This window comes from Electrophorus electricus, chromosome 1 (genome assembly GCF_013358815.1).
Source record: "Electrophorus electricus isolate fEleEle1 chromosome 1, fEleEle1.pri, whole genome shotgun sequence".
Lineage (NCBI taxonomy): Eukaryota > Metazoa > Chordata > Actinopteri > Gymnotiformes > Gymnotidae > Electrophorus > Electrophorus electricus.
Genome location: NC_049535.1, coordinates 20155736 through 20182168, shown reverse-complemented (window position 1 = coordinate 20182168; position 26433 = coordinate 20155736). Strand labels below are relative to the sequence as shown.

General features: G+C 40.9%; 1 protein-coding gene across 2 annotated transcripts in view; it reads left to right on the top strand.

Moving 5' to 3' along the window:
• LOC113571430 (alpha-1,6-mannosylglycoprotein 6-beta-N-acetylglucosaminyltransferase B-like) overlaps nt 1-26433 on the top strand; it is a 65998-nt gene that overhangs the window by 9104 nt on the left and 30461 nt on the right. The window contains exons 3-7 of one of the 2 annotated variants that reach the window (XM_035528609.1): nt 18493-18637; nt 21239-21330; nt 22654-22727; nt 23150-23317; nt 24419-24583. In XM_035528609.1, coding sequence (XP_035384502.1) covers nt 18493-18637; nt 21239-21330; nt 22654-22727; nt 23150-23317; nt 24419-24583 — 644 coding nt within the window. Of the gene's footprint in view, nt 1-18492; nt 18638-21238; nt 21331-22650; nt 22728-23149; nt 23318-24418; nt 24584-26433 lie in introns of both variants that reach the window. The other variant, XM_035528608.1, reaches the window with a different exon arrangement.

Genomic DNA, 26433 nt, shown 5'->3' with positions numbered 1-26433 from the left:
ATTCCATACACAACGGCTGTATTTTACTGCCTGTGTTGTGTGTGATTACAGCAACAGAAATGGCCTGGGCAGCTTGAAAATTAGCCATATAGAAACATTCACAGTGACGAGCTCCTCGCTGGTCTATAGTGGTGCACTGATTTCAGGGGATTTTCAGGGGTAGGGGCTCGCAGTCTTACATGGTTAAGATCATTTGTAAAATCTGGAGCACATCAAATGTTGGGATCAGACACCATCGATGCCGAGCAGATCAGTAACCGGTCCCCTCTATACCAGAAAACACCTCATCCTCAAATCACCTGAGGGAAACAGCAGAGGAATCTTCCATTCATCATCCATTCAATATGCACAGTAAGCCTCACATGGATGTAGATGATCTGGAGTTGATGTGGAGTTGGTTTGCAGCTATAGATGCTGGAGGACAATTAAAATGCCCATGACAGGACATTGAGTGGCACTGTGTGGGAGTTGTACCACACTGGTCTCTTAGGCCCGTGTAATATCTGTGTTGCGCTGGGGCACATTTAATTTGGTTTCATACTCCAAAGAGGGATTTGTTAAATACATATTTATGGATCAAACCATGGAGATTTCAGCAAACAGAGAGCAGAGGCACACAAATACACACTCTTCCTTTTGCCCCCACCCTCTCTCTCCTTCTTGCACCCTTCCTTCTCTCTCTCTCACATATACACACAATATTGATTGTTATTGTGCATTGTACTACTTTATATGTGTGTGCATGTGAGAGTGTGACAGTTTGAGTCATCTTCATCCATCCAGCCATCCATCCATTCATCCATCCATCTATCCATCCATCCATTCATCCATTCATCCATTCATCCATCCATCCATCCATCCATACATCCATCCATCCATACATCCATCCATCTGTCTATCCATCTATGCATCTCTCGATGAGATTGTACAGCTGTTGGAGGAGTGATGAAACATCTTTCGTTCACTCCTACCTCTCCCCAGCTCTGCTTCCCTTTGTCTTTACCATCATAGTGTACTCCATTGTCTCCCCCTGCGCTCCACTGCCTGTTTATTATTCATTCCGGTGTGGCTGAATTCCCTGTCCCCACATCCCTATCTGCGTTTTGTCCTCTGTGCTTGTGCACGCTAATCGTGGCAGGCTAGAAGCAGTCGCTCCGTTGCTCCGCTCTCTTCCCTGAGCCTCGGGAGCCGTGAGATGCAGAGGAGGCACAGAGGAGATGTGACGGACTTGCTGTGAGTGCAGAGGGGCAGCTTTGCCGCATGGCCCTGTATAACTCTGTGTTAATAGGTACCGGATAAGCCCAGAGAGCTGCCCAGGGGGCAGAGGTTGTGGTTAGGAGACAGTCACTACTGAACTATCAAAGTCAGCAGGGAGAGGCTCCCTGGAGTGGCTAAGGGCAGAAGTACTCATAAACAAAGTGGATGTGCTGTTTAATTTTACAGTAGCAAGAGGGAGAATGGAGGTTTAAGGTGCACTGAGGAGGTAGAAGAGAGATTTAAGGTGTACTGAGCAGGTAGAACAGAGATTTAAAGTGCATTAAGGAGATAGAAAGGAGACTAAACATGCGCTGATGAGGTAAGAGGGTGATTAAATGTGTACTAGTGAATGTGAATTAGTGAAGGTTTGGACTTCCTTTTACTTGTCTTCCCCATCTCACACTTACATCATCCTGTTCTCCACCATTACACACATTACATACTGCAACTATAACTTTACAGATTCATATTTATTCAATGCCCTTGTGCAGAGAAAGGAAATTGAACCTTTTTTTTATATACACACAGGAATTTTCTTTTAACAAAAGAAATGCTGAATTTGTGATGGTGTGTTCAGTATGCAACGCCCTTGCATAATCTGTTCAGCTTTATAGCATGTCAACATGTGCCACCTCAAACCATGTCGAGTACATCATTGGATACCTCTAAATGCTATTGTCACATGTAGCATTTAACATTTGAATGTTATAGACAATCACAATACAGCACTGTGGTGATTTGCTTGCCAGACCCCAAAAGACTAAATAGTGCACCATTACAAACCAGCTACTCAACTGCACCTCCCAGTTCCATAGAGGACTGTTATTGAACAATGATTTTGTTATGTGTTGGAATAGTGCCTGCACTGTTGACTGAAATGCAGAATACTGGATGCTATTTGAAAATATATAGTAAGGCATGGAACATTTCGTTTTATCACTTGTAAAGCAGAGTGGAATGCGGTACAGCTGAATGGATTACATTTCAAAGTGAAATGTATAGACTTTTGGTGTGTACACTTTCAGCATTTCATTCTTTAAAAGTACATTCACAAACGGTGCTTGTCAGCAACAAGATCAAGTGACATGAAACAAAATTATGAAGTTTATGTCACATGTGCATTGCATTTCTCACATTCTATCATAAAGACTGTATTTAAATGTGCCACAAATTTCCCTGCATTGCTAATCGCAGAATGCAGTCTCGCATATATTATTATAATTCTCATCATGCACTTCTCTGTTCATTTTATGCTAGTTGGGGCAGTGTTTCCTTATTTACACTACAGTAAAAACATGCCCAGTGCTCCTTTTTTTCCTGAGGTATAAATGAATATGAATGAATGACTCAGTACATGTTAATAAATATGAATGAATATGTATGAACATATTTCGGGCATACTTTTTGCACATGTCCCTGTATGTTTTCACTTTCTCACTGTCAGGTACCATCTTAGCAAAGCAAAGTTGTGGTGTGATTCTCATACTCAGCAACACAGTGTTTCAGATCAATCGTCTCCCTCAAGCATGCAAACACACACACACACACACACACACACACACACACACACACAAACAAACAAACAAACAAACAAACAAACAAACGCATACGCAAATACACAGCAGCCTTCTCAGCACTGCATACACTGAATAGAGTTGACTGGATCAAAGTGAAAACCCTTTGGGCAATGAATCATTGGATCTAAGCCAACCCAACACTGTTTGTCAGAGAGGTTCAACCAGTGTGACATTTCTGAAGAAAATGTTGGATTTTCTATTTATTACTTTTTTGCCGTTGGAAATGTCATACATTTTTGTGATGTCACATATGCTATATAACTGTGAACAGTTTTAGATTTTGAAAAAAAAAGGTGTACTTCAATTTCAAAATTTCCAGTTTCCAAGTTTGAGCAAATTTCTTTTTTACCTGTTAGGTGTACCTACCCAATAGAGTGATGTTTGTTAGGTGCACATATTCAGTAGTGTGTTGTGTTTAGGTGCACCTATTCAGTAGCATGATGTCATTTAGGTGCACCTATCCAGTAGTGTGTTGTCTTTTAGATGCACATATCCAATAGTGTGTTGTCTATGGCCTTCAGTAGAGCATGGCTACACCTGGGCCTGCACTCTACACACTCATCTATGCTGGATTAGTTGTGCAGTACTGGGGTACCATTCACTGACACGACATGCATTATCATGCTGCAAGCATCCAATGAATTGTGGACAAACTGCAGCTAAGGGGTGAACTTTGTCAGTAACAGTGTTCTAGCCAGCTTCTGTGCACAGAATGGTCGGTGTTTACCTTTTGTTCTGCTCTCAGTAAACCACAGGAACAGTTGTGAAGAGTGCAAGACGAGAGCCATGTGAGAGACACTTGAACTGATTGAACACATGCTGCAGTTATGTGACACATGATCTCTGTAACTTGCTTGAAGTTGGAGGGTATAGTAATAAATTGGCAAATCAGTGTAAATGGAATATAAGTGCCCTGCCTATGCAGAGGGCAGCAGTTATCTTTCATTCAGAACCTTTCTACTAAAGTAAATAAGACACAAAAACAAAACAGTCTTACATGTTTGCTGAATGAAATCAATGGCTAACACACACACACATGTACACACCCAGTTATAGTCAAACACTGTTGAAATGCATATCTGCATATTTCTTATTGACATTTGAATATGCATATTTAAGTGTCTTTCTGCATATTTATATAAAACTGCCTGGGCATTTTATCATTGACACACACACACACACACACACACACACACACACACACACACAAAATCACGTTCTCTGCCACATTTTCTATCAAATTTTCTACTCTACCCAGAAGCCGTACAGCTCTGAAAAGACATTTGAGTATGCACAGTCTATTATTAATGTGCCAGTCCACGTGTGTCAATCAGCAACAGAATTCTCTCTTACCATTCAGTAGCTTTCAGTCAGATGTGAAGTGTTTATCTCTCCAAGCTCACACCTTCTAGGACACAGTAAGCACAGAGCAGACCATTTGTTCTTGATGGACGAACGCAATTTGCATGAAGAGCTCAACTTTTTTAGCCCTCTTGGTTTTATTCCCGAGACCAAGATGGAGACAGGTACCAAGACAGTGGCTTTGTGCTCCTCTTACCAGGGTTTTTTTTTGTTATTAATACTGACTTTTATCATTACCAGTCAAGAAAACAGCGGGGGGATTTTCACTACAGCGGCCAAAAACTTTTACATATCGGTATGGACTGCACACAACACTATTTCAGTTCAAAAAGCAATCCTGCAGAAAATTAGACCACCGGGACTAACATGGATGTTGATTCCTGGTGGCGGGTGACACAGACGGCACAGTGTGAGGAAACGGAAATGGGGTAAGGGAGCTGGTAGGCAAGCCCAGCTAAGAGCTGCACCATACAAAAGCACTCTCTCTAGTGTTTCCTCAAGAATGCAAGATCACTCAACGACAAAATGGACGAGCTCAGACTGAGAATCGCCTCACAGAGAACTACAAAGGACTGCTGCCTTCTGATGTTGATGGAGACGTAGTTGTATCACAGCAAACAGGATGCAGCATCTGAGCTGGCAGGCCGCTCACTCCATTGTGTTGACAGAATATCAAACTCCAGTAGGAAATCAGGATTTTTTGTTTACATAAATGAAATGGTGCACGCTCGATACATTCTGCTCTCCAGACCTGGAATATGTAAGTCTTGAGTACAGACATTTTCATTAGTCCATGGAATATACTGTTTTTGTTGGCTGGGCAGCATACCTACGACCACAGATTAATGCTAAATTGGTGCTTGGACACATATATGACAACACTGCTAAACAACAGAACATAATGGATGCATACAAGGCCATACTCTGCACCCTGCTTTGGACAGTCAGATGACCTCTCTCTGTTTCTTGTTCCAACACAGAAATGCCTCTGTGGTTTCTATTCAGGAGTCCCTCAAATTCCTGGGCATTGCCATTTCTAGATTACTGAAGCAGGAAGGAAACACAGTCTCCATCTAGTCAAGTCAAACTGCAGTTCATAATCAGGGCAGTGGATAGGATCATTGGATGTAGTTTGCCAATACTTTGGGACATCTACAATAACAGGGTGATAAAGTGCACTTGCAAAATAACAGCTGACCCCTCTCATCCTGGAAATCACCTCTTCTAGCCACTCCCCTCTGGTGGAAGATTCAGGTCTATCAAAAAATAAACTACACATGTATCACTCTGTAAATGTTTTTTTTTTTTTTTTTTTTTTTTATAATAGCTTTTTTTAATACATATTCTTTGGCATGTATATGTATAGATATCCATATATGCAGATGCACATATATTCATACATCTCTTAACTCCCCAACTGTGGCTCTTTACTATTCTTATTATTTGACCTTTATTTGTTGCATTTTATATTCCCTGAGTTAAATACTTGTTATCTGTCTGTGTGCTTGTCAGGCCTGTTCAGTATGTTACATATATGTGTGCATTCACCAAGACATATTCCTTGTACAGGTAACATACTTGGCAAAATAAAAGTATGATTCTGATTCTGAAAGCTCTTGCTAACAGTGTTAAGCCAAGCAGCAGGACAGTTTAGTCAAAGGAGTCATCTCTCAACTCTGGGGCTCAACCAAGCAGAATGGAATATATTTGCCCAACAGACAGACCTGGAGGTGTGCACTTCATTTGTAGTCTCATACATTCAATGTTACTGTTGGCAAAAGGAGCCGAGCGTCCCCAAATGAGAAACCATGGATGAACCGTAAAGTCAAACAGCTGCTCAGGGCAACAGCTACAGCGTTTAAATCAAGAGTATTGTCTGTAGTGTCTGTAGCATCACCAGAGTGAACCTTAAGAGAGGTATCAGGTCTGCAAAAGACAACTATAAACTACTGATAGAGTGGGATTTCAACAATAACTCAAACTGATCACATGGAAAGCAGCTGGGCCTAATGTTGTACTGGGCATGTACTTCAGGCCTGTGCTGGGCCCGATCAAGATCAACACCAGTTGTCCTACCAGGCAAATAGATCAACTTAGGACACCAACTGTGTGGCTCTCAATACAACCCAAGATGTTGTCTACATCTTGCCATTTAATGCTGCCATACCAAACAAGCTGGCCAACAAACTACACACAAGGACTTCTTCCACACACAACTAGAGCCTGGTCTTCGGTATTCATGACTTAGAGACTGTCAAACTGGGCAAGCACACATCCTTCATCTCCGCCTTGATCACCGGTGTCCCGCAGGGCTTTGTATTGAGTCCCCTCTTTTATGCAATGTTCACACAATTGCCAACCCATCCACAACGCAAACAGTACTGTTAAGACTGTGGATGATACGACAGTCATCGGACTCATATAAGAACCACAACAAAGTCACATACAGGGAGTAGGTTCAGATCCCGCCAACATGGACCAACAATAACCTGGTCTTAAATACCAAAAACACCAAGATTATTGTGGACACACTTACACCCAGACTAGGATTTTTAAGGACACAGAATAGATTTCATTCCGTGCATGCACAAAGAGATTTGAAAACAGCCCTGTTGCCGCGTGTCATGCAACACTTCAGCAGCTAAGCTACTTCTCCCACTGACATGCAGCTCTTTCTGTCTATTTTTCTGTATGTTTCACACATTGTTTATCACAAATGAACAAGCCAAACACTGTCTATGACTGACAAACTTTAGTGGACATTGAAAAATTATGAAGGACTTAATATTCAGTCTATCATTCCCTCATCTCATACTGCCAGTGGTTACCACAGAGTGCTGAAATTGACCAAGGTCTCACCCCAGACAAGAAGATGCTGACAGGCATGATAACGTAGCAGAGATGGAGTAAGCAAGTGGTTGTTCAGGTTAGGCTAGCAAAGTTAATCAGGATTCCACTCCACAGCTTATTATTTACTAATGTCTGATCACTCAGCTTGGCGAACGGAGACTCAGCATCACAACAGGTCACCAAACCAGGAATAGTTGTATTTTTATTTTTTACTGAAAACTGACTTCATAGCAGCCTATCAGATTTGCTATTATGCTACAGGGGCTAACACTGCACCTCTTGGACCACATAGCTTCATAGCTCAAAACAAAAGGAGGTGTGTGTTGATGAACAACCAATGGTACCAACTTTGTTGTTGACCAGTTCAACTTTCCTGATTTGGATTTCATGATTGTAAGATGCCAGTCCTATTACCTTCCTCTGGAATTTACTGCGGTTATTGTCATGGCTATGTATATCCCTCCACAAAGCAATGCTAAGCTAGCACTAACAGTGCTAGCTAATACTATTAGCAAGCAACATCTTATCATGTGTAAGCAGCTTTCATCAACGTGGGGGAATTCAATCAATTTCTCAGATCAAGGTCCACCATCACATCTCCTGTCCGATAGGGGTCACATCTACAGAAATATCAAGGAGGCTATCGCCATTTGGTAAGAGTGACCATATAACTCTATTGATAAAGCCCACATACCAACATCTGCTGAAACATATTAAAGCCACAGTGAGAACTGTGAGTGTGTGACAACAGTGCTGCAAAAAAACTAAGAAACAAACACAGTACACAAATTGCAACCTACTTCAGCGCCAACTCGGATCCCTGAGTCATGTGGCAAGGATTCAAGCAATCACCGTCTACAAGAACAAAGTCAGTAACTTAACAACCATAGATTCCTCCCTACCTGCTGAACTGAACAGTTTCTACATTCACTTTGAGACCACTTCTCAGGCTTAGCTAAGCACTTTGCCCCCTCCACAGAGGATCCTGCACTAATACAGCCTACAAATGACATAAGGAGAGCACTGATGAGAGTCTCAATTCAGAAAGCAGTGAGTCCACATCGGGTCCCAAAAGCATGTCTCAAACAGCTGGCTGCCCCCTTTTTGGACATCTTCAACCTTTCATTGGCGCAGTCCACCATTACTGCCTGCTTGAACACACCAACCATCATCCCAGTCCCAAAGAAATCCATCTCACACATGAATGATTACCACTCCACTTCTCTTACACCCATAATGATGAATTGCTTCATGAGGATGATTTTATTTCATATTAAAAGCAATCTTCCTAGCACCTTGGATCCCTATCAGTTTGCCTACTATGCAAATAGGTATACCTATTTGCAAACTGCAAACTGCCACAACCACCTTGGTGAACAGCTGTGTTGTAATGTTGTTTGTTGACTTTAGTGGTTCCTTCAATACCATCATCCCCTCCAGATTGGTCTCCAAACTAAGCCTCTTGGAATAAGTGACACATTATGGAACTGGATTATATATTTTTGCACCAGCAGACCACAGTTTGTTAGGATGACTGATCACACTTCCCTCTCCCTCACACTCAGTACAGGATGCCCAGAAATACACACAAAAAAACCCAGCTCCAACACTATCATCAAGTCTGCCGACAACACAATAATAACTGGCAACATCAACAATGGTGATGAGGGACTGTATACGGAGGAAGTGAATCTCTTTACAGAGTGCTGCACCCCCAACAACCTCTCCCTCAATGTTAGTAAATCCAAGGTTTTCCTCAGCTGAGAATCACACATGACCACTCAACACTTTGTATATTGCCAGATGGCCAAACAACATCTCTGCTTCCTCTGAAGGCTGAGGAGAGTCATCCTGCCACAACAGCTCCTCTGCAACTTCTACAGATCCACTGTGGAGAAACTCCCAGCAGGTTGCATCACTGTCTGGTATGGCAGCACAACTGCTCCTGAATGCAAGGCCCTGCAGAAGTTGGTGAAAACTGCCCACGACATCACCTAAAAAGCTCTTCGACCAATACAGGAGAGTTACAACAAGAGATATCTGAGGAAAGCCAGCAACATCTCCTCTGACTCCACACACCCCAGCTACTTCCTGTTTCAACTTCTGCCATCCAGGAAGAGGTACCAGAACCACAACCACCAGATTCAAGAACAGTTTATATGAGCTGTTAATTGATCAGACCAGTAACATCAACAAGAACATGAATGTACTCACTATGACCATCACAGATCTAAACCCTTACCTTTACGCTCCCAGTTTACCCAGCACATCCAGCTCATTAGCTAATGGACCTCTATGCACCTTGCACTTTAACTCTCTATATGCGAATTTTCAAGCTTATCTGCACTGTGCACTGGTAAATATAACATCTGTGATGCCATTTACAACAGTACAATAATTAGCACCCTGACCTGGCTACCTCAACATACTGTACACCCAACTTAAATACACTGAACTGTAAACACTCAAGGTCTGAATATCTATTGCCAGTCATGGTCTGCCCTTTTATTGACATAGTCCATCTCTACATTCTACACATATTCTGCATATTTTAGCTACACACCTACTGTCTTTGTGTTTTTGTCTGTTGTCTTTGTTCTACTGTTTTTCTTATCTGCTTCGTATAACTGCACTAGAGAAATAGCCCAACAGTGTTTTGTTATACTGTACAACCCTGTATTGGTATAATGACAATAAAGTTGAATTGAATTATCTTATCCTTGTCTTTTTTATTTATTATTAACAGAACATATCCTTATTCACAATTCATTACATTTTATATACGCAGGTCAGGACTGCAGTTCAGGATAATTTATAAAGCTGCATCTCAGTCCATTTGCAGTGCATTTGTTGTGTAATTGCCAGCAGACTAACAGCATGTACCAATCACACCCTGGTGGACCTGTAAAACATGACAGCAATAGCAAGTCTGCTGTATTTCTTGTCATTTCCTCGATTTAGCTCTATTTAACAGTCTAGAAACAAACACACCCACTCACACACACACACACACACACACACACACAGCTGTTTGTGTTGGCATCCCCCCCCCCCCCCCCCCCATACATCCATGCCCAGTTGGCAGATATCGATTGTGTTGCATGGGTAGGTAATGAATTCACTTTATCAGTCAAAACACAACCCGCTGCTTAACAAATGAGATGTTTTCAGCTAATAAATACATCAGGATCCTCTGGCAGTACCCGCTAGCAGGATTAGCATAACCTCATTGCAGTGTTACAGTGGTGTGTCTTAGGTTCAAACCAACATTCAGCTGTTCTCTTGTGGCAAGAGTTGTATTAGACCTGTGACAGCCATCAAACTGCACAGAGGTGGACCTTTAGAGCCTGATGCTGGATATAAGGGGAACTGAAAGGGTACACCGGTTCATCCCTATAGAACAGACTATACTGGGTCATCTCTATGAAATAGATTACACTGGTTTATTCCTATGGAATATACTACACTGGTTCATCCCTGTGGAATAGCATTTAAAGGGTGATGAAACTCATCCGGACTGAGTTGGTCATTTTCTTTCAATAGTCCTACTGTAGCCAAGCATTTCAGTATGATTTTATGGTACAAGTGCTTAGCCAGGTAGAGTAACTGTGTATATCTAAATCCCATTACAAGAGAATGCAAATGTGCTACTTTATACACTTTATCTCACCACATTGTAGTGTGGTAAACACTGATGCACTGCTGCATTCATGAAACACTGAAAGTGAATTCAAGTGTAATCTATTGACATGATGTGTTCAAATGCAATATGCATTGATTGGCACTGAAGTGCCACACAAATCTTCCAAAAGAAGGTCTTTATTTTCTGTCATTTTCTAAACTGCCCCTCCTGCTTGTGGTCAAGGTGTAAAACGGGGGTGGAAAGTGGTGCAAGAATTAAAATGGCACATCTGCTCCCAGCGGGCAGTGGAGAGATATCAGCATGTATAGACATCAGTTGCTCCCCCACAGGGTACAATACAAAGAGCTGTTTAAAAGGAATGTGTTCATAAAATCGACTTTGTAGCAGTCCACATAAAAGTAAGTAGTTAAAGAAGATTAGCTATAGTACATTAAATGGCCTTTTCATTAAAGCTGTAGGAATGGTTATTTTACACAGAGATGCATGGTATACAAAAGAGACTGAATTATAATGGAAATGTCCTTTCTGATTAATATCTCACGTGAATCAGCAAGCCATGTAGAGGGGCATGTTTACTTGCATTGCCTGCTCTCCTCTTCCGTGGGATTGATTAGATAATGAATGAGGGAAAACCAGGAGCCTTGTTCCAGCACTAAAACACCATAGAGCTGCAATCTGGTCACTGACAAACATGCTGTTAATACAAAGAACATGCAAATGACTATGCCAAACCATGCTTATTGATTAGCTGGTGTTTCTTCACTCAGATTTGTTTCAGTTCATTTACAATGAGTTTACAACAGTACTTTTGTATGGATGCTTCAAGTAATCTTGACAGGTAAAATTTTGTATATGTTAATTTATAACAGGACTAGTCCTAAAACTGTAACGTGTGGCGGCCCGAGTGCCGTAGGGCGAGGGGCAGGACGCACAGACTCCACCGACGGGGATGAACATTTATTAACATAAACGACACAACGGCACTCACACTTATCACAAACAAGGAACATGAAATGGTTAACATTAAACAAACATGATACACAAGAATACATCTAACAAACACATTACATTCAGACATTACGCCAACAATAACCAACACTCTTTACACTTTGACACCGGTTTATATACATTTAAACAAACGAGGTGCAGGTGTGGTTACAGACAAAACAGCCCTCCCACTGCACATGGTGGGCCAAACCACGTGACTCAGGGGAGGTGAGCGTTCCATGACAAAAACACACAATAGGTTATGCCTTGGTGTAATTTCAAGTTCCCAAAACTTTGCTGATTAAAAATCATCATTAGTTCCCCTTTTCCCTCAATCTAAATAAGAAGAATATATAAAAGGACATATATATATATATATATATATATATATATATATATATATATATATATATATATATATATATATATATATATAATTTTATTACTGCCTGTGGTGTTCAGGGACCCTTGATGGCCTATATGCTGAGGCTGGTGTTGTTTAATTGGCCCCAAGAAACACCTTCTCCAGCCAGCTTCAACCTGCCTTTCCTTAGCCCACAACAAATTGGAGCCAAGAGAGTGTTTTGAAAAACTGAGACTGCCACCTAATTTGTGTCACTTCTGGTTTTATGCGCTTTATATCCTGATCACCTTATGAATATTTTTAATTGGTTTCAAATGTTTAAGAATAATTGAGCATCACTGTACTAATGGTACATCAGCTGGCCTAAATATATGGTTAGAAAGAGCAACAGTAGGACTCCAGATAGAACTGTACTGTATGAGCTCTTTAGTGACATGAATTTTGATGCAGATATTTGTGACTTGTACAACAATGATTTTGTTACATGTCACATGTTAAATAATTAACTTAGGTAACTGATAAGAAACATTCACTCAAAAGTCCATTTGTGAGATCACATATAAATATTGGACGTGAAATGCCTGGCTTTAAATTGATGTTTCGTTTGATCCCAAAAGTGTTCAGTTGGGTGGAGGTCAGGGTTCTATGCAGGCCACTGGAGATCCTCCATACCAGACTTATCTATCCAGCTCATCATGGACCTCACTTTCTACACAGGGGCACAATAATGCTAGAACAGGAAAGAACCTTCCCCAAATTGTTACCACCAAATTGGAAGCATATAAGTGTCTAAAATGTCTTTGTATGCTGTAGCATTTTTATTACCCTTCACTGGAACCTAGGTCAAACACTGAAAAACCTTATTACTCCCAAAACCTATTATTCCAAATTCATCCATTAGACTGACAGATAGGGATGCAGGATTCATCATTCCAGAAAACATCTTTCATTGCATCTGATAATTAGAATTGCACATAATGATCTTAGGCTTATGCAATGTTGCTCAGCCATAGATATCCTTTTTAATTAAGCTCCCCAAGAACAGTTATGCTGATATTGCTTCCAAAAGCTTTACTGAAACTCTGTATTGTCTGATGCAACAGACAATATGTAGTTTTAACATGCCACTGAGTTTGTGTGATCCAGCGCTTCATGCCTGAGCTGTTGTTTCTCCTAAATATCCCATTTCACAATAAACGCACTTGCAGTTCACCAGGGCAGAAATTTCAGACTGAACAGAATTGAACATTTCAGGATGCTTTTATGGTACAAGTGGTTAGCCAGGTAGAGTAACTGTGGATTTCTAAATCGCATTACAGGAGAATGTAAATGTGCCACTTTAAACACTTTATCTCACCACATTGTAGTGTTGTAAACACTGATGCACTGCTGCCTTCATGAAACACTGAAATTGAATTCAAAAGTAATATCTATTCACATGTATTCAAATGCATATTCAAATAAAATGTACATTGATTGGGAGCTTGAAGTGGCACACAAATCTTCAAAAAGAAGGTCTTTATTTTCTGATGTCCTCCTGCTTGTGGTCAGGGTGTAAAATGGGGGTGCTGAGTGGTGCGAGAATTAAAATGAATTAACATCCCTTCATGGCTGGGCTGTTGTTTCTCCTAAATATACCATTTTACAATAAAAGCACTTACAGTTGCCCAGGGCAGAAATTTCATAGACTGACTTGCAGCAAACCAGACACCATATGACAGTGCCACATTTAAATTCACAGTGGTCTTGATTATGACCCATTCTATTGCCAGAGTGTGTGGTGTCATTGAAGATTGCATGGCTATGTATCTAATTTTGTTATGCAATGGGTGTTAGTGTGACACATAAACCTCAATAATTAGGAGCGGTGTGCACCTACTTTATGCCAAGGCATTGGCAACACCTTACTTCCCTACTATGAAATTAAACAAATTGCACATGCAATGTGATGAGAAAGGTGACATAACTATAAGGATAGTTTATATGAAGCAGGGAATTTTGCACAGCTACCCAAAAATAAGTCACAGGATAATTATAAGGATTGCCTCAATCTCTATGAGGATGGTCCTAAACACTTCTTCTGAGATGGCCGTAGGTGCTCTTGAGCTCAGCATCCCCTATGTGGAAATTAGTTTCTTTGTGGCAGCGCAGCTCTGCTGGTTTCCTGTGGCACTATGAATCTTCTGAGCACCATGAGCAATGCATCACTGTCAATTGCAGTTAGCACTTCTATGTGGACTGCTCTTATGGCTAAAACATTTGAACAGGAGACCCCATCTCTTCTCATTCTGTTATCTGATATTGACTAGGAACAGTCCAAAACAGTCCACTCTGGTTGAGTATAAGGTAGGCTTAAATAGCCTGAGGCAAGGGGGAGGAAGGTCAGCCATTTTCTAATAGGCTGGCTTGGACTTCCATCTATGGCACTCTAGGCATGTTTGTTGATGCTTCTCACAGTGGCATCTCTCAAAGTAGTTCTTAGCCTCTGAGAACCCACAATTTGTGGCAGAGTTCCGCAAAAACTCTTTCGGGGTTGCAAATGTGCTCATCGTGGTCTCAGCGGAGCAATTGTGTCATCAGGTGGCTGGGATCCAGTACAAGTGCTTGATGCCAAGTCCACCTACTTATTTGAGCTTGATGATTCTGTCAAACTCTGGGGATAGGCTAAGTAGTTGGCTGTTGGATGACACTTGTTTGCCAGCTTTGAGAAGTCTGTAGTCAATTTCAAAGCTCATGATATGAGTCAGCTGTAGGGTTCCCTTGTCGGCCCACTGCTCCATGACACTCCTGTGCAACTATCTTTATTAACCCCTCCCCCAACTGCATGGCTTGCTTCCCTCTGTCTCCAATAACGACAATGTTGCCGTACCACAAAAGGCAGCTAACCTTAGCTCAGCAATATCTTCAGGCTCCAAAGTATTCCCAGGGACGTGAAGAGGCCATTCCAATGGTGAGTGAAGGAGGAATTCTGGACCTTGACTCCATCAATTAGGCATAGTTAGGTCCATGGGGCATTTGCTGCATGTGGTCGGTGTCAATATACTGCCATGCTCTATGGTCTGTCAATACTCGAATCTCTGCTACTCTAGTTCCCATGAACAATTTCTGACAGGATTGCAACCATTTAAGACTAGTGAAATCAGTTCACAAAGTGACTCCATGAATAGGTAAGGTGAGCTCTTTAGCCAGAAGCTTCACTTGCTGTGCACCAGTTAGGACAGCACAGAGTTCTATTGTTGGAATGGAGTGTTGCCTTTATGGAGCTGCATGTGACCTGATCAGTTGGAAAGTGAGGTGTATTTTCCCTCTCTTATCTTCTGAATGCAAGTACACATCCCTTCAATATCATCACTTATCACAACAGTGTGTGCTCTGAAGTGAAGGAGAACTCCTAAGAGTTTTCCTTGCTGTAGAGGTGTAGTTCTCCTTAGGAGTTCTTCCATGGGCAACACAGACTTCTTAGTGGTGTGAAAGAGGCGTGAGTCCTTCTTTTGTAACAGCAGAGTGGAGTTTCAAAGCACTCCATTCACACCTCTGGTAGTTTCTGCTTTAAGATGCTTCATCACTTCCTGCCCTGCCCAAGAACAGGTAGCTTGCTTCTTGCTGAGGTAAGGTAGGACATCAAGCTTCCAGAAACTCTCAACATCTCTCTTCAGTTCCATAAAGGGTGTCTAGGAGTCTGACTGGTCCTTCTAACACCCATCCTAGCTTGGTCTTTTTGGTAGCTAGACCTCCTGAGGACCCATACAGACTGGACATATTGGCTTGATAAGGTAAGTGTTATTGGCACTGATGCATAGTAAGGGGTGTATGTTCTCAAAGGCTTGAAGAAGTAGGCCTTTCAAGTTCTTGTACTGTACTGTACTTCTTCAGGAGGTCTGCAGGGTAAAAGTAGTTTATGAGGGCAAGGCATTTTGCTGTGAGGGCTACAGTGATCGGGTGGATCTTATCCTGGTCTCTAGGAGGCTCTGCTAGGTCACCTACAGTCTTATTTAGGTCAGATTCGACCTGATGACTGCTCTGACTTCAGCACTTGGCTGCCGATAGGTTGAGGTTGACCTGAGGAAGATCAGACATCACTATGGAGGTGTAGATCCACTGCTGTTGCTCACTACCTATAGCTCTGGCCAGTGGAAGGGTGCAGACTATGGGGTAGGAGTCACTGGTGTGACCTGGTGAGGAGTATTGTGAACTGAACTCTCGTGCAGTTCGTTAATGTGTATACTCTAACCTGATTGCATTCTCTCTGATGCAACTGGCCATTGATCCACAGTTTCCAGTGGGCCTTGGCTTATTGGGCTGAAACTCCATATAGTGGGGGGTCTTTACAGCAGCTTCTGGAGTGACTGAGCTTTCCTCTTCGAGCCCATATGTGTGTTGTGCTGTGTGTGGAGAAGTAGACTGGAAGCCTGTTATTAGGCTATGAGAGGTCATAATCATCGAGATATGTATAGAACATACATTCCAATAATCAATGCATTATTAACAATGCTAGGCATTCGTATACAGTCATACATCCACAGTGAATCTAGTATGCAATAGGAACATACAATAATTATATAGGTTGACCAACAGTGCCCTCTAGAAATGGGGAATGTGGTAGTTCACCTGTATTCTTAATCAACTTACATTAGGCAAGGATGCATACTTCACACACAGTGAATAAATAGTGAAAGGCTAAATGCTCTCTTCTGTCTCTTCTATCGTTGCTGCTCACTGATGTAGCATGTGCTGTCACTCCTTGATGAGGTATGCCTTAAGGAATGGTCTTTCCCACAATATGTGAATCAAGGGTGAATTTCCATTATAAATCTTAACAGGAATTACTTTCACCATCACTCTTCCTGAATGGCTGACTGTGTCCATACACAGTAGGCTGGACTGCCTAAGGAGGATAAGTTCCCTCTTCATCCTTGGTCCTCATAAGGTTTCTTACTTAAATTCCACCCAGGAAGATTCTGCTTGCCAATTTGTGATAACACGTGTTGTAAAAGCACTATATAAATAAATTTGACTTGACTTCAATAGGCAGTAACAATCAGGGTTTTCTGAAGCAGCAACCTCATGTAACAGAAGCAAATTCAGACTCTACAAATATGGCATGGTGTCTTAAGTATACAGCTGTAAGGCTTGTGACTGTGTCCACACTTAAAGTACTGTTTCTATTCTTCTACCCAGTTTTCCCTGTCGTTGTGGTGCAGCATACATAAAACTGCAAGCGCACGGAAATAATGTTCTTTATCATTACAGTAGGGACAACACAGCTTAAAGCATTCTGCCTTTTGCTGGTGAATGGAAATTTAAGGTGTGATGAAGTAATGGGTCTATTATGGGTTTATCATGAAGTTTCTATATCTTGGGATTTTCTGTGAAGCCATTGAGCCAAAATGGTTAGAGAGTAGGTTCTACCACTCATAATGATGCGGAAAACTGAAGAGTACATGACAAACGAGTCATGTAGTGTACCCATTACAACGCAAATGTGATGTTCTTGAGTATAGTATTGAGAATGCTCATGTGACATGAAAGACTCAGACATCTTGGAAGGATCCATGCGCAGGTTTACTGAGATGATAACAAAAACACAGCAGGGGTCAAACCTTAAAAAGCCAGCTCACAGCAAACAGAAAAGCAAGGGGGTTATACAGAAATCACAAGAAACCGGAAGACAGGCAAAGAGTCAAAAACCAGAAAAGCAGTAGCATTCAAACAGACTTGGCATGATGGTTCTAGGATCTGGCAATACTTTGCAACTACTTAGGGAGAAAATAGGAAGATGTATAGGGAGGTTCATGGGAATAGCAGCGAACAGGTGAGTGAGATTAGTAACCATGGAGACCATCAGTCCTCCAGGGACAAGAAACTCTGATGGCTAGAATGGCAAACAATCGGAGCATCCCTTACAGCCCACTAAAGTGTTATCGGCAGCAGCAAAGATGTCAGAGGCTTGGGAATCACCTGGTCTTACAGCAGGGGAATAGAGAACACATTTGAGTTCACTCTGAATTAACAGTGCAAGGAAATCTCTCTCCTTACTCAAAGAGAATGTGGCCAACTTTTGTTTCTGTATACCAAATGAAGAGGTGATGGCCGTTTCTAGCAAACGAGACTTGACAGGCCAGCTAGATTGTACCCTCGTGGAGGAGGCTGAATTGGGCACAAATAATGGGGAAAAGCTGTTGCCTAGTGCGGTCTATTAAAACACCACCTCCAGCTTCAAAAGTGAACCTTCCAAGGAACACAAACACATAGATCAAGGCAGTGATTGGGCCAAGCAATTATACATATAAATAATATACTTAGAAATATATAATTAAGTATACTTACCATTGTTTTGTTTTTGCTCTCATTCTCTTTTGATTCCTGTTTGTTTGTGTGTGTGTGTGTGTGTGTGTGTGTGTGTGTGTGTGTGTGTGTGTGTGTGTGTGTGTGTGTGTGTTTGTATGAGATAGTACAGGGAGGTCTGGAGTCCCGTGGAGTACTAAGAAAGATCAGTGACATGTTGGAAATCATTCTGAAGAGGATCGATACTCTTGCCAAACTCAGCAACACCAGTGAAAGCCACAGACTTGAGGAATTAAGCTCTGCTCTTGACAGGTATGACGTGTGTGTGTGGTTTTTTTTTCTTTTTTGGGGGGGTGGCGGGAGTCTGTGTGTATGGGGCAGAGAGTTACTTATGGTCTAGTGGACATTTAATGATATATCCCTTCTACTAGGGTTTGATAGGCTTCATGGTGACATCCCATCACTGTGTCATGCCATCACTGCACCTGTTAAGTGCCATCACATCCTTGCATGAGATAAACATCATAACAGCAAGATCTCCTGAGAGGTTTGAACTTTGTGCATAAAATCCCCTCAATTCAGACATAACTTGGTCACAATAGACACTTTTGTGTGTGCGTGTGTGTATGTGTGTGTGTGTGTGTGTGTGTGTGTGTGTGTGTGTGTGTGTGTTTACAATACGCACTTCTGCAGGTATCTCAAAGCAGAAGGCAATAAATAAGTCAAAATACACCAAGGCAAATAATTTTAATCATTCAGTTATTACTTTCAATTAATTATAGCATTTATTGCATAGTGATTCATTTCTCTATGTCTGGTGCCCTATTGATGATTAGATTATTTTTAATTATTTAATTTCAGAGCATTTAGTAGACACTACACTACATTTTTCAGTGTGCTACTCATTCCTTTTTCACTGACTTATATCACTTTATCTAAAACTTTACTTCAAAAGTTAAAAACTTAAAACAGATTATTTTTGCAAAAACACTTTTGCTCTCAATGCAATTAAAGAGGGAGTACTAAAATATGTGAGGATGTTGAGAATGTAGTGACAGAAACTCTAGAGAAGGGGGGGGGACGACTAATAAATTAATTGACATTTCTCCCCCATGAAAGTATTCTCTGTGGTTCTGAATGCAGCAAGAGAAGGTCAGTGTGTGTTGTGTGTGTGTGTGTGTGTGTGTGTGTGTGTGTGTGTGTGTGTGTGTGTTTGTTTGTTTGTTGTTTGGAGCTGATCTGGATTGGTAGAAACACTCTGGCCCCAGGAACAGAACAGAGCAGCTTACTGGAGCTGAGCACTGCATGTTGCTGATTGGCCTGTGTCTTCTATAGCCTGTTCATCTGAGCCACTTTTATGTCTGTTATTCCTTTCAACACTTTTAAACCTCTACAGGCACCTTTGGTTCCCAGAGGAGCTTACAAGCCAAACTGAATCTCACATGTATACTGCAGACGTGACCTATAGACCCTGAGAATTCTATAAAATTTACAGAGGTTTGTCTAAAGCTGGGTTGCTCAAGCATCTGGATGTAATGCCTCATTTCTTTGCCAACAATATAACCACATTTGGTTTTCCAAAAAATTCATCTGTATAGAGAGCTGTGTGTGTTAATATTTAGTTTAACTATAAAATTAGGGATATTAAGATATTAAAGCTTATATATTCAGTTTGGAAATATAATGTTGACAGGGTGAGATAAATATACTTCATAGTCAATATGCACAGATGCAAGTGGTCAGAAACACTTGCACCTCTGCTATTGTGGTGGTAGTGCCAAAAATAAATCACAAGTTCTGCTTTCCTAATAACTCTGTATTAGTGGTATACATCAGGAATATCTGCAAGTTAGCATCAAATGAGTTGAAAAGGGAACCAAATGTCTCCAAGATGAATTACTAATATTCAATCATTATTTTTAAACATTTTGTTTCAAAATGATGTAAACTAGAATCTCATATTCACTTTCCAGTTGGCTGTGTGAGAAAAGCTTTTGCAAATTAAAATGTTCTTGTTAATCCTGCATTTAACATTGTTTAGTCTGGAATTATTTACCACTGAATTATGTACAGAGCGATTTTAAAAACTACCCCAATTTGGTACTCTAGGCAGATTAATCTTTTAAGTTCCAGTACATTGTGACCATGAAAGCATGATTTTAGGATTTCAAGTCAACCTCACAAAGTGCACATTCACCAGACTCTTTGTAAGTGTATAGTTATAAAGTCTTTAGACCATCTTCGCTATACAAAGTCTATGTTAGCCATTGTCAAACTCGTCCTTGGTTAGTTTCTCATCATGTGATTACTGTTGGTTGGATATTTTTGGGTAGTATACCATTATTGACCTAGAAGTAACAGTAACAGATGTAAATACTACAGCAAAACTGGTGTACTTGGTACTCCATCCAGAACATTGCCACTATATATCCTATTAATTATATCTAATCAGAAATGGTTTATGGTCAGAAACTGATTAGTGATTAACTATATCCACACACACACACACACACACACACACACACACACACACTCACAGGTCGAGAGTGAATATTACAATCTTTAATTATACACTTAAAATACACCTATAATATAGGGTTAAAAGATAAGATTTGTGTGCCAAATAAAGTATCTAGGTTTTAATAAATGTTTCTTTCCCATCTTCTTTTCAGTGTTTTATTGCCATTAACCTCACATTTATATCTATGTAATCAACTCTAAGTAGTTTTCAGTTTTCAGTTAATACACTGTATGAAGGGGGAGGATTTTAGGAAATGTTTATACAAATATTTGGTAGGCTGATTGTGTGTGTGTGTGTGTGTGTGTGTGTGTGTGTGTGTGTGTGTGTGTGTGTGTGTGTGTGTGTGTGTGTGTGTGTGTGTGTGTGTGTGTGTGTGTGCGTTGTATTCTCAGATTCCAGCCAGTGGGACTCATGGAGCGAATTCAGGCTATTGCTCAGAATGTGTCTGATATAGCCGTGCGCATGGATCAGATCCTGCAGAAGAGTAAGAGCACAGGCAAATTATGCTAAGATAACTCACTCAACAGAGCACTGGCAAATTATGCTAAGATAACTCACTCAACAGAGCACAGGCAAAGGTGTGTACAGTAAGCTCACTCACTGATCATGGCACAGGTGATGGTGTCTACGCTAAGCTAACTCACTCACTGGAACAAAGGCAGATCTGTCTATTCAAAAATAACTAACAAAGAGGTGTCTGTGTTAAAATAATTTGCCTCACTCAACAGAGAGGTGTGCTGAGTACTCTGTGCTTACTTGAATTGTCTGTTTACTCTCACATCACTTAGCAAATCCCAATTTACAATTAATTTGATACCACTAAAATAATATATGAAAACCTTCTATACAGTTTCATTGTATAGAAAAGTAACTCAGTGACACATATTTCTATGTTTCATTAGCTAAATTAAGACATTTGCTTTGGCTCAATATCTGGTTTCAATTTGAAATTATTACAGGAATTACAAACTTCTTTATACATCTATTGGTAGCTCCTGAATACTGAGCAGTTTTGGTGACCAGATTGGATTAGTAGTTGTTTACTAGTACTGATCCTTCTTGGCGTAGTCAACTAAACCTTACCAAAGATTTCCATTAAAAAAATGTTTTAATGAAAATAAATACATTTTAAAAAGCTTGGCTAGGAAAAGATTTGCTATTTTTTCATTAATGTTTTGTTGGCATACCCTGCTTTATGATTATAGGTTTATCTACCAATATCTACCAATAAACATATCCTACTATGGTCCTACTATGATACTATGATCCTAAAAATGATGAAAGGTAGTCTGGTTTTGAATTGACTTAAAGTTAGTTTACTTGAATCTGTTGGCCAGTGACATCACTGCCGCCATCATTGCTGTGATCAATCCATAATCCCTTTGGGTGATCCCACTTTGAAGACTTTGGTAGTTTTCTGAAAGAAGCCTCACTGGCTCCTTTAATTGGGCTAACAGGAACACACTGCTATGTCAAGCAGAGAATTTTATTAAACGAGGTGAAAGAATTATGGCGATTTCCTGCTTATCCCCACTGCCTCAGAGGATAGTGGGGAGAATCCCATTCATCAGATGTGCATTTCCAGTCCACAGACATTTCAGTTCAGAGCATTGTCACCAAAAGGGCAAGAATGTGCCTTTTACAATCCAAGTAAAAGAATCCGTGGAGACAGAGAAGCATGAGGTTTGCCCTCCCACAGATTCATTAAAGCTGTCAGAATTTTGACCCTTCTGGCCTTCCATATTCAGACTTTTCTCTCATGCAGGCGTGCTGTCATGTTCTGAATGTCTGTTCTTGTCATCAGCAGGGAAAGATGGAATCGTGGGTCAGTGTGAAGTCCCAAAAGATCCTCGGTACCCAGACTGTGCCAGTAAAGTTGATGTGAGTTGTCATGTTGCATCCCAGGACCTTTTATAGGTCTCTCTCATTGCTCTGCAGTGCTGTTGATACAGTTAAGTAGCAGCAGGGGAGCTGAACAGCACAGAGGCAACAAATAACAATTCATAACTCTCAACACATCATGCTGTCATTTCTCTTAGGACTCCGTTTGTTTTAGACTGCTTCAGCGAAAAAGTTTATAAACAACACAAAAGAACAAAGTTAACTTTGATTCATATAAATAATTTTAACTGGCTTCAAGGCAATGTGAGTTTATTTATATATTTCATAGGTGCTTTAAATGAAATAAAAATATAATCATCATCATTTAAATCATGATTAGCATCAATAACAGGACATTAGCTTCAGCGCTTTAGCGCAACACGTTGAGAAGATGAAGCTGAGTCTCCCTCTCTCTGTGGTAGTGGATGAGAGCCAGATGGACATCAGACCCCTGTTATGCCTTCTACGGAGTGGATGGCTCTGACTGCTCCTTCCTTATCTACCTGAGTGAGGTAGAATGGTTCTGCCCCCCGTTGCCATGGAGGAACCATAGCAGCCAATCCACAGTCAGTAGTGCCCCAGAGAGACAGGTGAGAGACGATTGTCCCTATCTGATAGTCCCAAGTCATATGTTAGGAAGTGCTTGAGCATTTTTCAGATATGTTGGTTGCTTGTTTTGTTTTTTCACATGTAATCAGCTGACAATTTTTAAAAATATTTTCCTTTGTGAAATTTCAACACAGACTTGACCTTTAGAGAAATTAACCGATTAGATTCAGTAAATAGTAAATAGTCTGGCATGTTTTACCCTTGAATATGCAATACATGCATATGCTGTTTCTCTCTCATTGCTCTACACATAAAGCCCTTGGTGTAGATTTAAATTATATGAATATATACTTTCAGAGTGATACAGTCCGTAAGGAATAAGAAGTCATAATTTTCAGAAGTCATACTTTAAACAGCAAGTTATCTCCAATTTTAATAGGGCATTTGAATGAAGTCCATCAGAACATTACAGAAGTGAAGAGCTGCAGTTGCAGTGTTGGGGAGATCTGAGCCCTGTACGGGAGTCCATTCTGCTCTGCTTGACATTGGACAATAGGAACAAAATAAGCAATAAAATATGTAATAAGCAACAAACTACATAATACAAACAAATAAGTGATAAGAACAAATTGCACTACAGTGTAGTTATTATTGCACTCTACTGTATTCACACTGAATGGCAGTTCAGTTGGCTTCCACTGTATTTACATTGAACTACAATCCACTGTAGTTACAATCCATTGCAGGTACACTCCTCTGTAGCTACTAAACTGCACTGTAGTTGAACTTCATGCCTCTGTTATACTTCACACTCCACTGTAGATACACTCCATTGTAGTTTACCCTGCACTGCAGTTACACAAACACAGGGCTGGCTTCAACAAAGTGAATTTCTTATTTATGAGTATAATCAGTAACTGAGTATTGCATTGCACTGTTCTTGATGTTGGTGAATGGGGACCTTTCAGCATTTATGGGACATAAAATTACTTTTCCACCAACCATGTGAAACTTTAAATCCAAACCACCTGGAAAGCTGCATATTTCTAAGCCTAGACCCAAAACCCATTATTCACATCTCATTAGGTGGTGTTCTCTCTCTCCCTCTGTCTATCTCTCTCTCTCTCTCTCTCTCTCTCTAGGCCATGGTGCGTTCTGATCTGGGTCCCCTGCTGGAGCAGCTGGGCTCAGGGAAGGAGTCTCTGAGCTTCATGAGGAGGAGAATGCGCAGGCTGACTACACAGTGGGCTGTGGCTGCACGCCGACTGCATGAGCATCTGCTCACCTTCCAGAGGCCACAGAAGAGGGTGAGTTTGCATCCGCTCTCACACCACCAAGAGTCTGGTGCGACAGCAGCCTTGGTCTTGATCCACTCTCTTCCTTAGATCCTAAACAGGAAGAGCAGTCTAATTATATCTTCCTGTGTATGACATTTTGTTCTGTTCAACTATGATGCAAATGTTCTATGATTGATTACTTGAGCTGATTAATAACTCAGATTCCCAGATCAAAAAGCCAAACGTTTCCAGTGTGGTTTCCATGTCCATGCACTGCTGTTCAAGCACTATGTCAGACCCAGTGGATCCACTGAAACCACCACTCCACTCTTAGTGAGGTTCCAGTGTGCGAGACAGACAGCCCATTCCTCACTCTTTGCTCCACACACTCCATATGCTGGGTGGTGCATTCAGGAGTCTGAGCATTGCACTCCAGCTCATTACAACAAATTAAATTTTGCTCCCTCTGTTTGCTGTAGACCAAAGAGAGACTCAGAATGCCGTGATTCCGAGGACAAATGATGCATTTACCTTACGCATTTCAAAGGAGGCATTTCTGTCTTTTTGTGTCTCTCTCATATTTCTCTCTTTGTTTTTTGTCTCACAGACATACATTTGTGCAAGGGTGTGAATGAATATGCATTTATTTCTCAAATGTAATTCTCACACAAGGAGCCAAAATCCCTGAGCTGAATTGACACTTACAAAGTAGTCCACACAGTGCATGCCAGCATTATCCATACCCCCCCCCCCCCCCAGCTCCAGTGCATACTACCCCCTTTGCAATCTTCACATGCCATTCACTCTCAGTCTAGACCCAAATCAAAAGGTTTAATCTCTACAACCAGATAGAACTATGGAAGCACAGCGTTTAAGTTTCTGATTTCAACCAACCCAGGGAGCATGAGAGTGATGAAATTCCAGACTTTTGCGGCTCGGCCTTTGTGCCTTTTGAATCGAGTGCCTGCTGTTTTGCTCTATCTGTCACAGGGAGCCACGGCATGGGCTATTGTTGCTCACTAAAGCCTGACTCCAGATCAGGGAGATGCAGCCTGCTCCTACCGCCACGTGTGATCCAGCCTCTGCCTGCTTTAGCAGAGTCTGACAATAATAACTGCAAATGTCTATTAGAGAGCCTTAGGGGCCAGACCCCAGCAGAGATCAGTGATTGAGGATCGTGATAAAGGAGTAATGAGAGAGAGATGGACAAACCATAGGGAATGAGGGGGACACACTGAAACTGCTATTTCGTGTCACGGTAAATGATGATCTAACCACAAAGTGTAATCATCTCTACCAGTCTGTTCTTACTGTACACTTTAACAATTTGCTTCCATTTTAACCTCATTCAAATACTTTGATTTCTGGTATCTGTATTGAGTGAACCACATATGAATGACAAACGTTTTATACATGATTTGTGAGTTTTATGAGATAGACAAGTTTAAATGCTTGGATCTCACATTGTCACGTTTGTCTTCCTAGTCCTTTTCTACAAATGCCTCTTCAGAATTTCTAGTGTTATTTCCATGCAGATATTCAGTAAATATAAATGAATCAGTTCCACTGTCATTCAGTGCTGCCATTGTTTAGAGATGGCTTGTTTTGGTTCATCAAATTTTCTTCTACAATCACCTCATTCCATTATTTTAATACAGTTTATTCTTAATCTGGCCTTTTCATAGGACCTGGATACAGGTGAGTCTTTGTCTGGTCTTTCAGTAAGACTTGGATAGAGGTGAATCTTTAACCTGGACACTGGTTTGACCTTTTCTGGTTCATGCTGGGGAGCAGCATGCAAATGTCACTTCTAGAATCTATTCTAGAATCAACTTTAGACCTTTTGTTAGCTCTTTTGCATAATAATGATGATATAATGA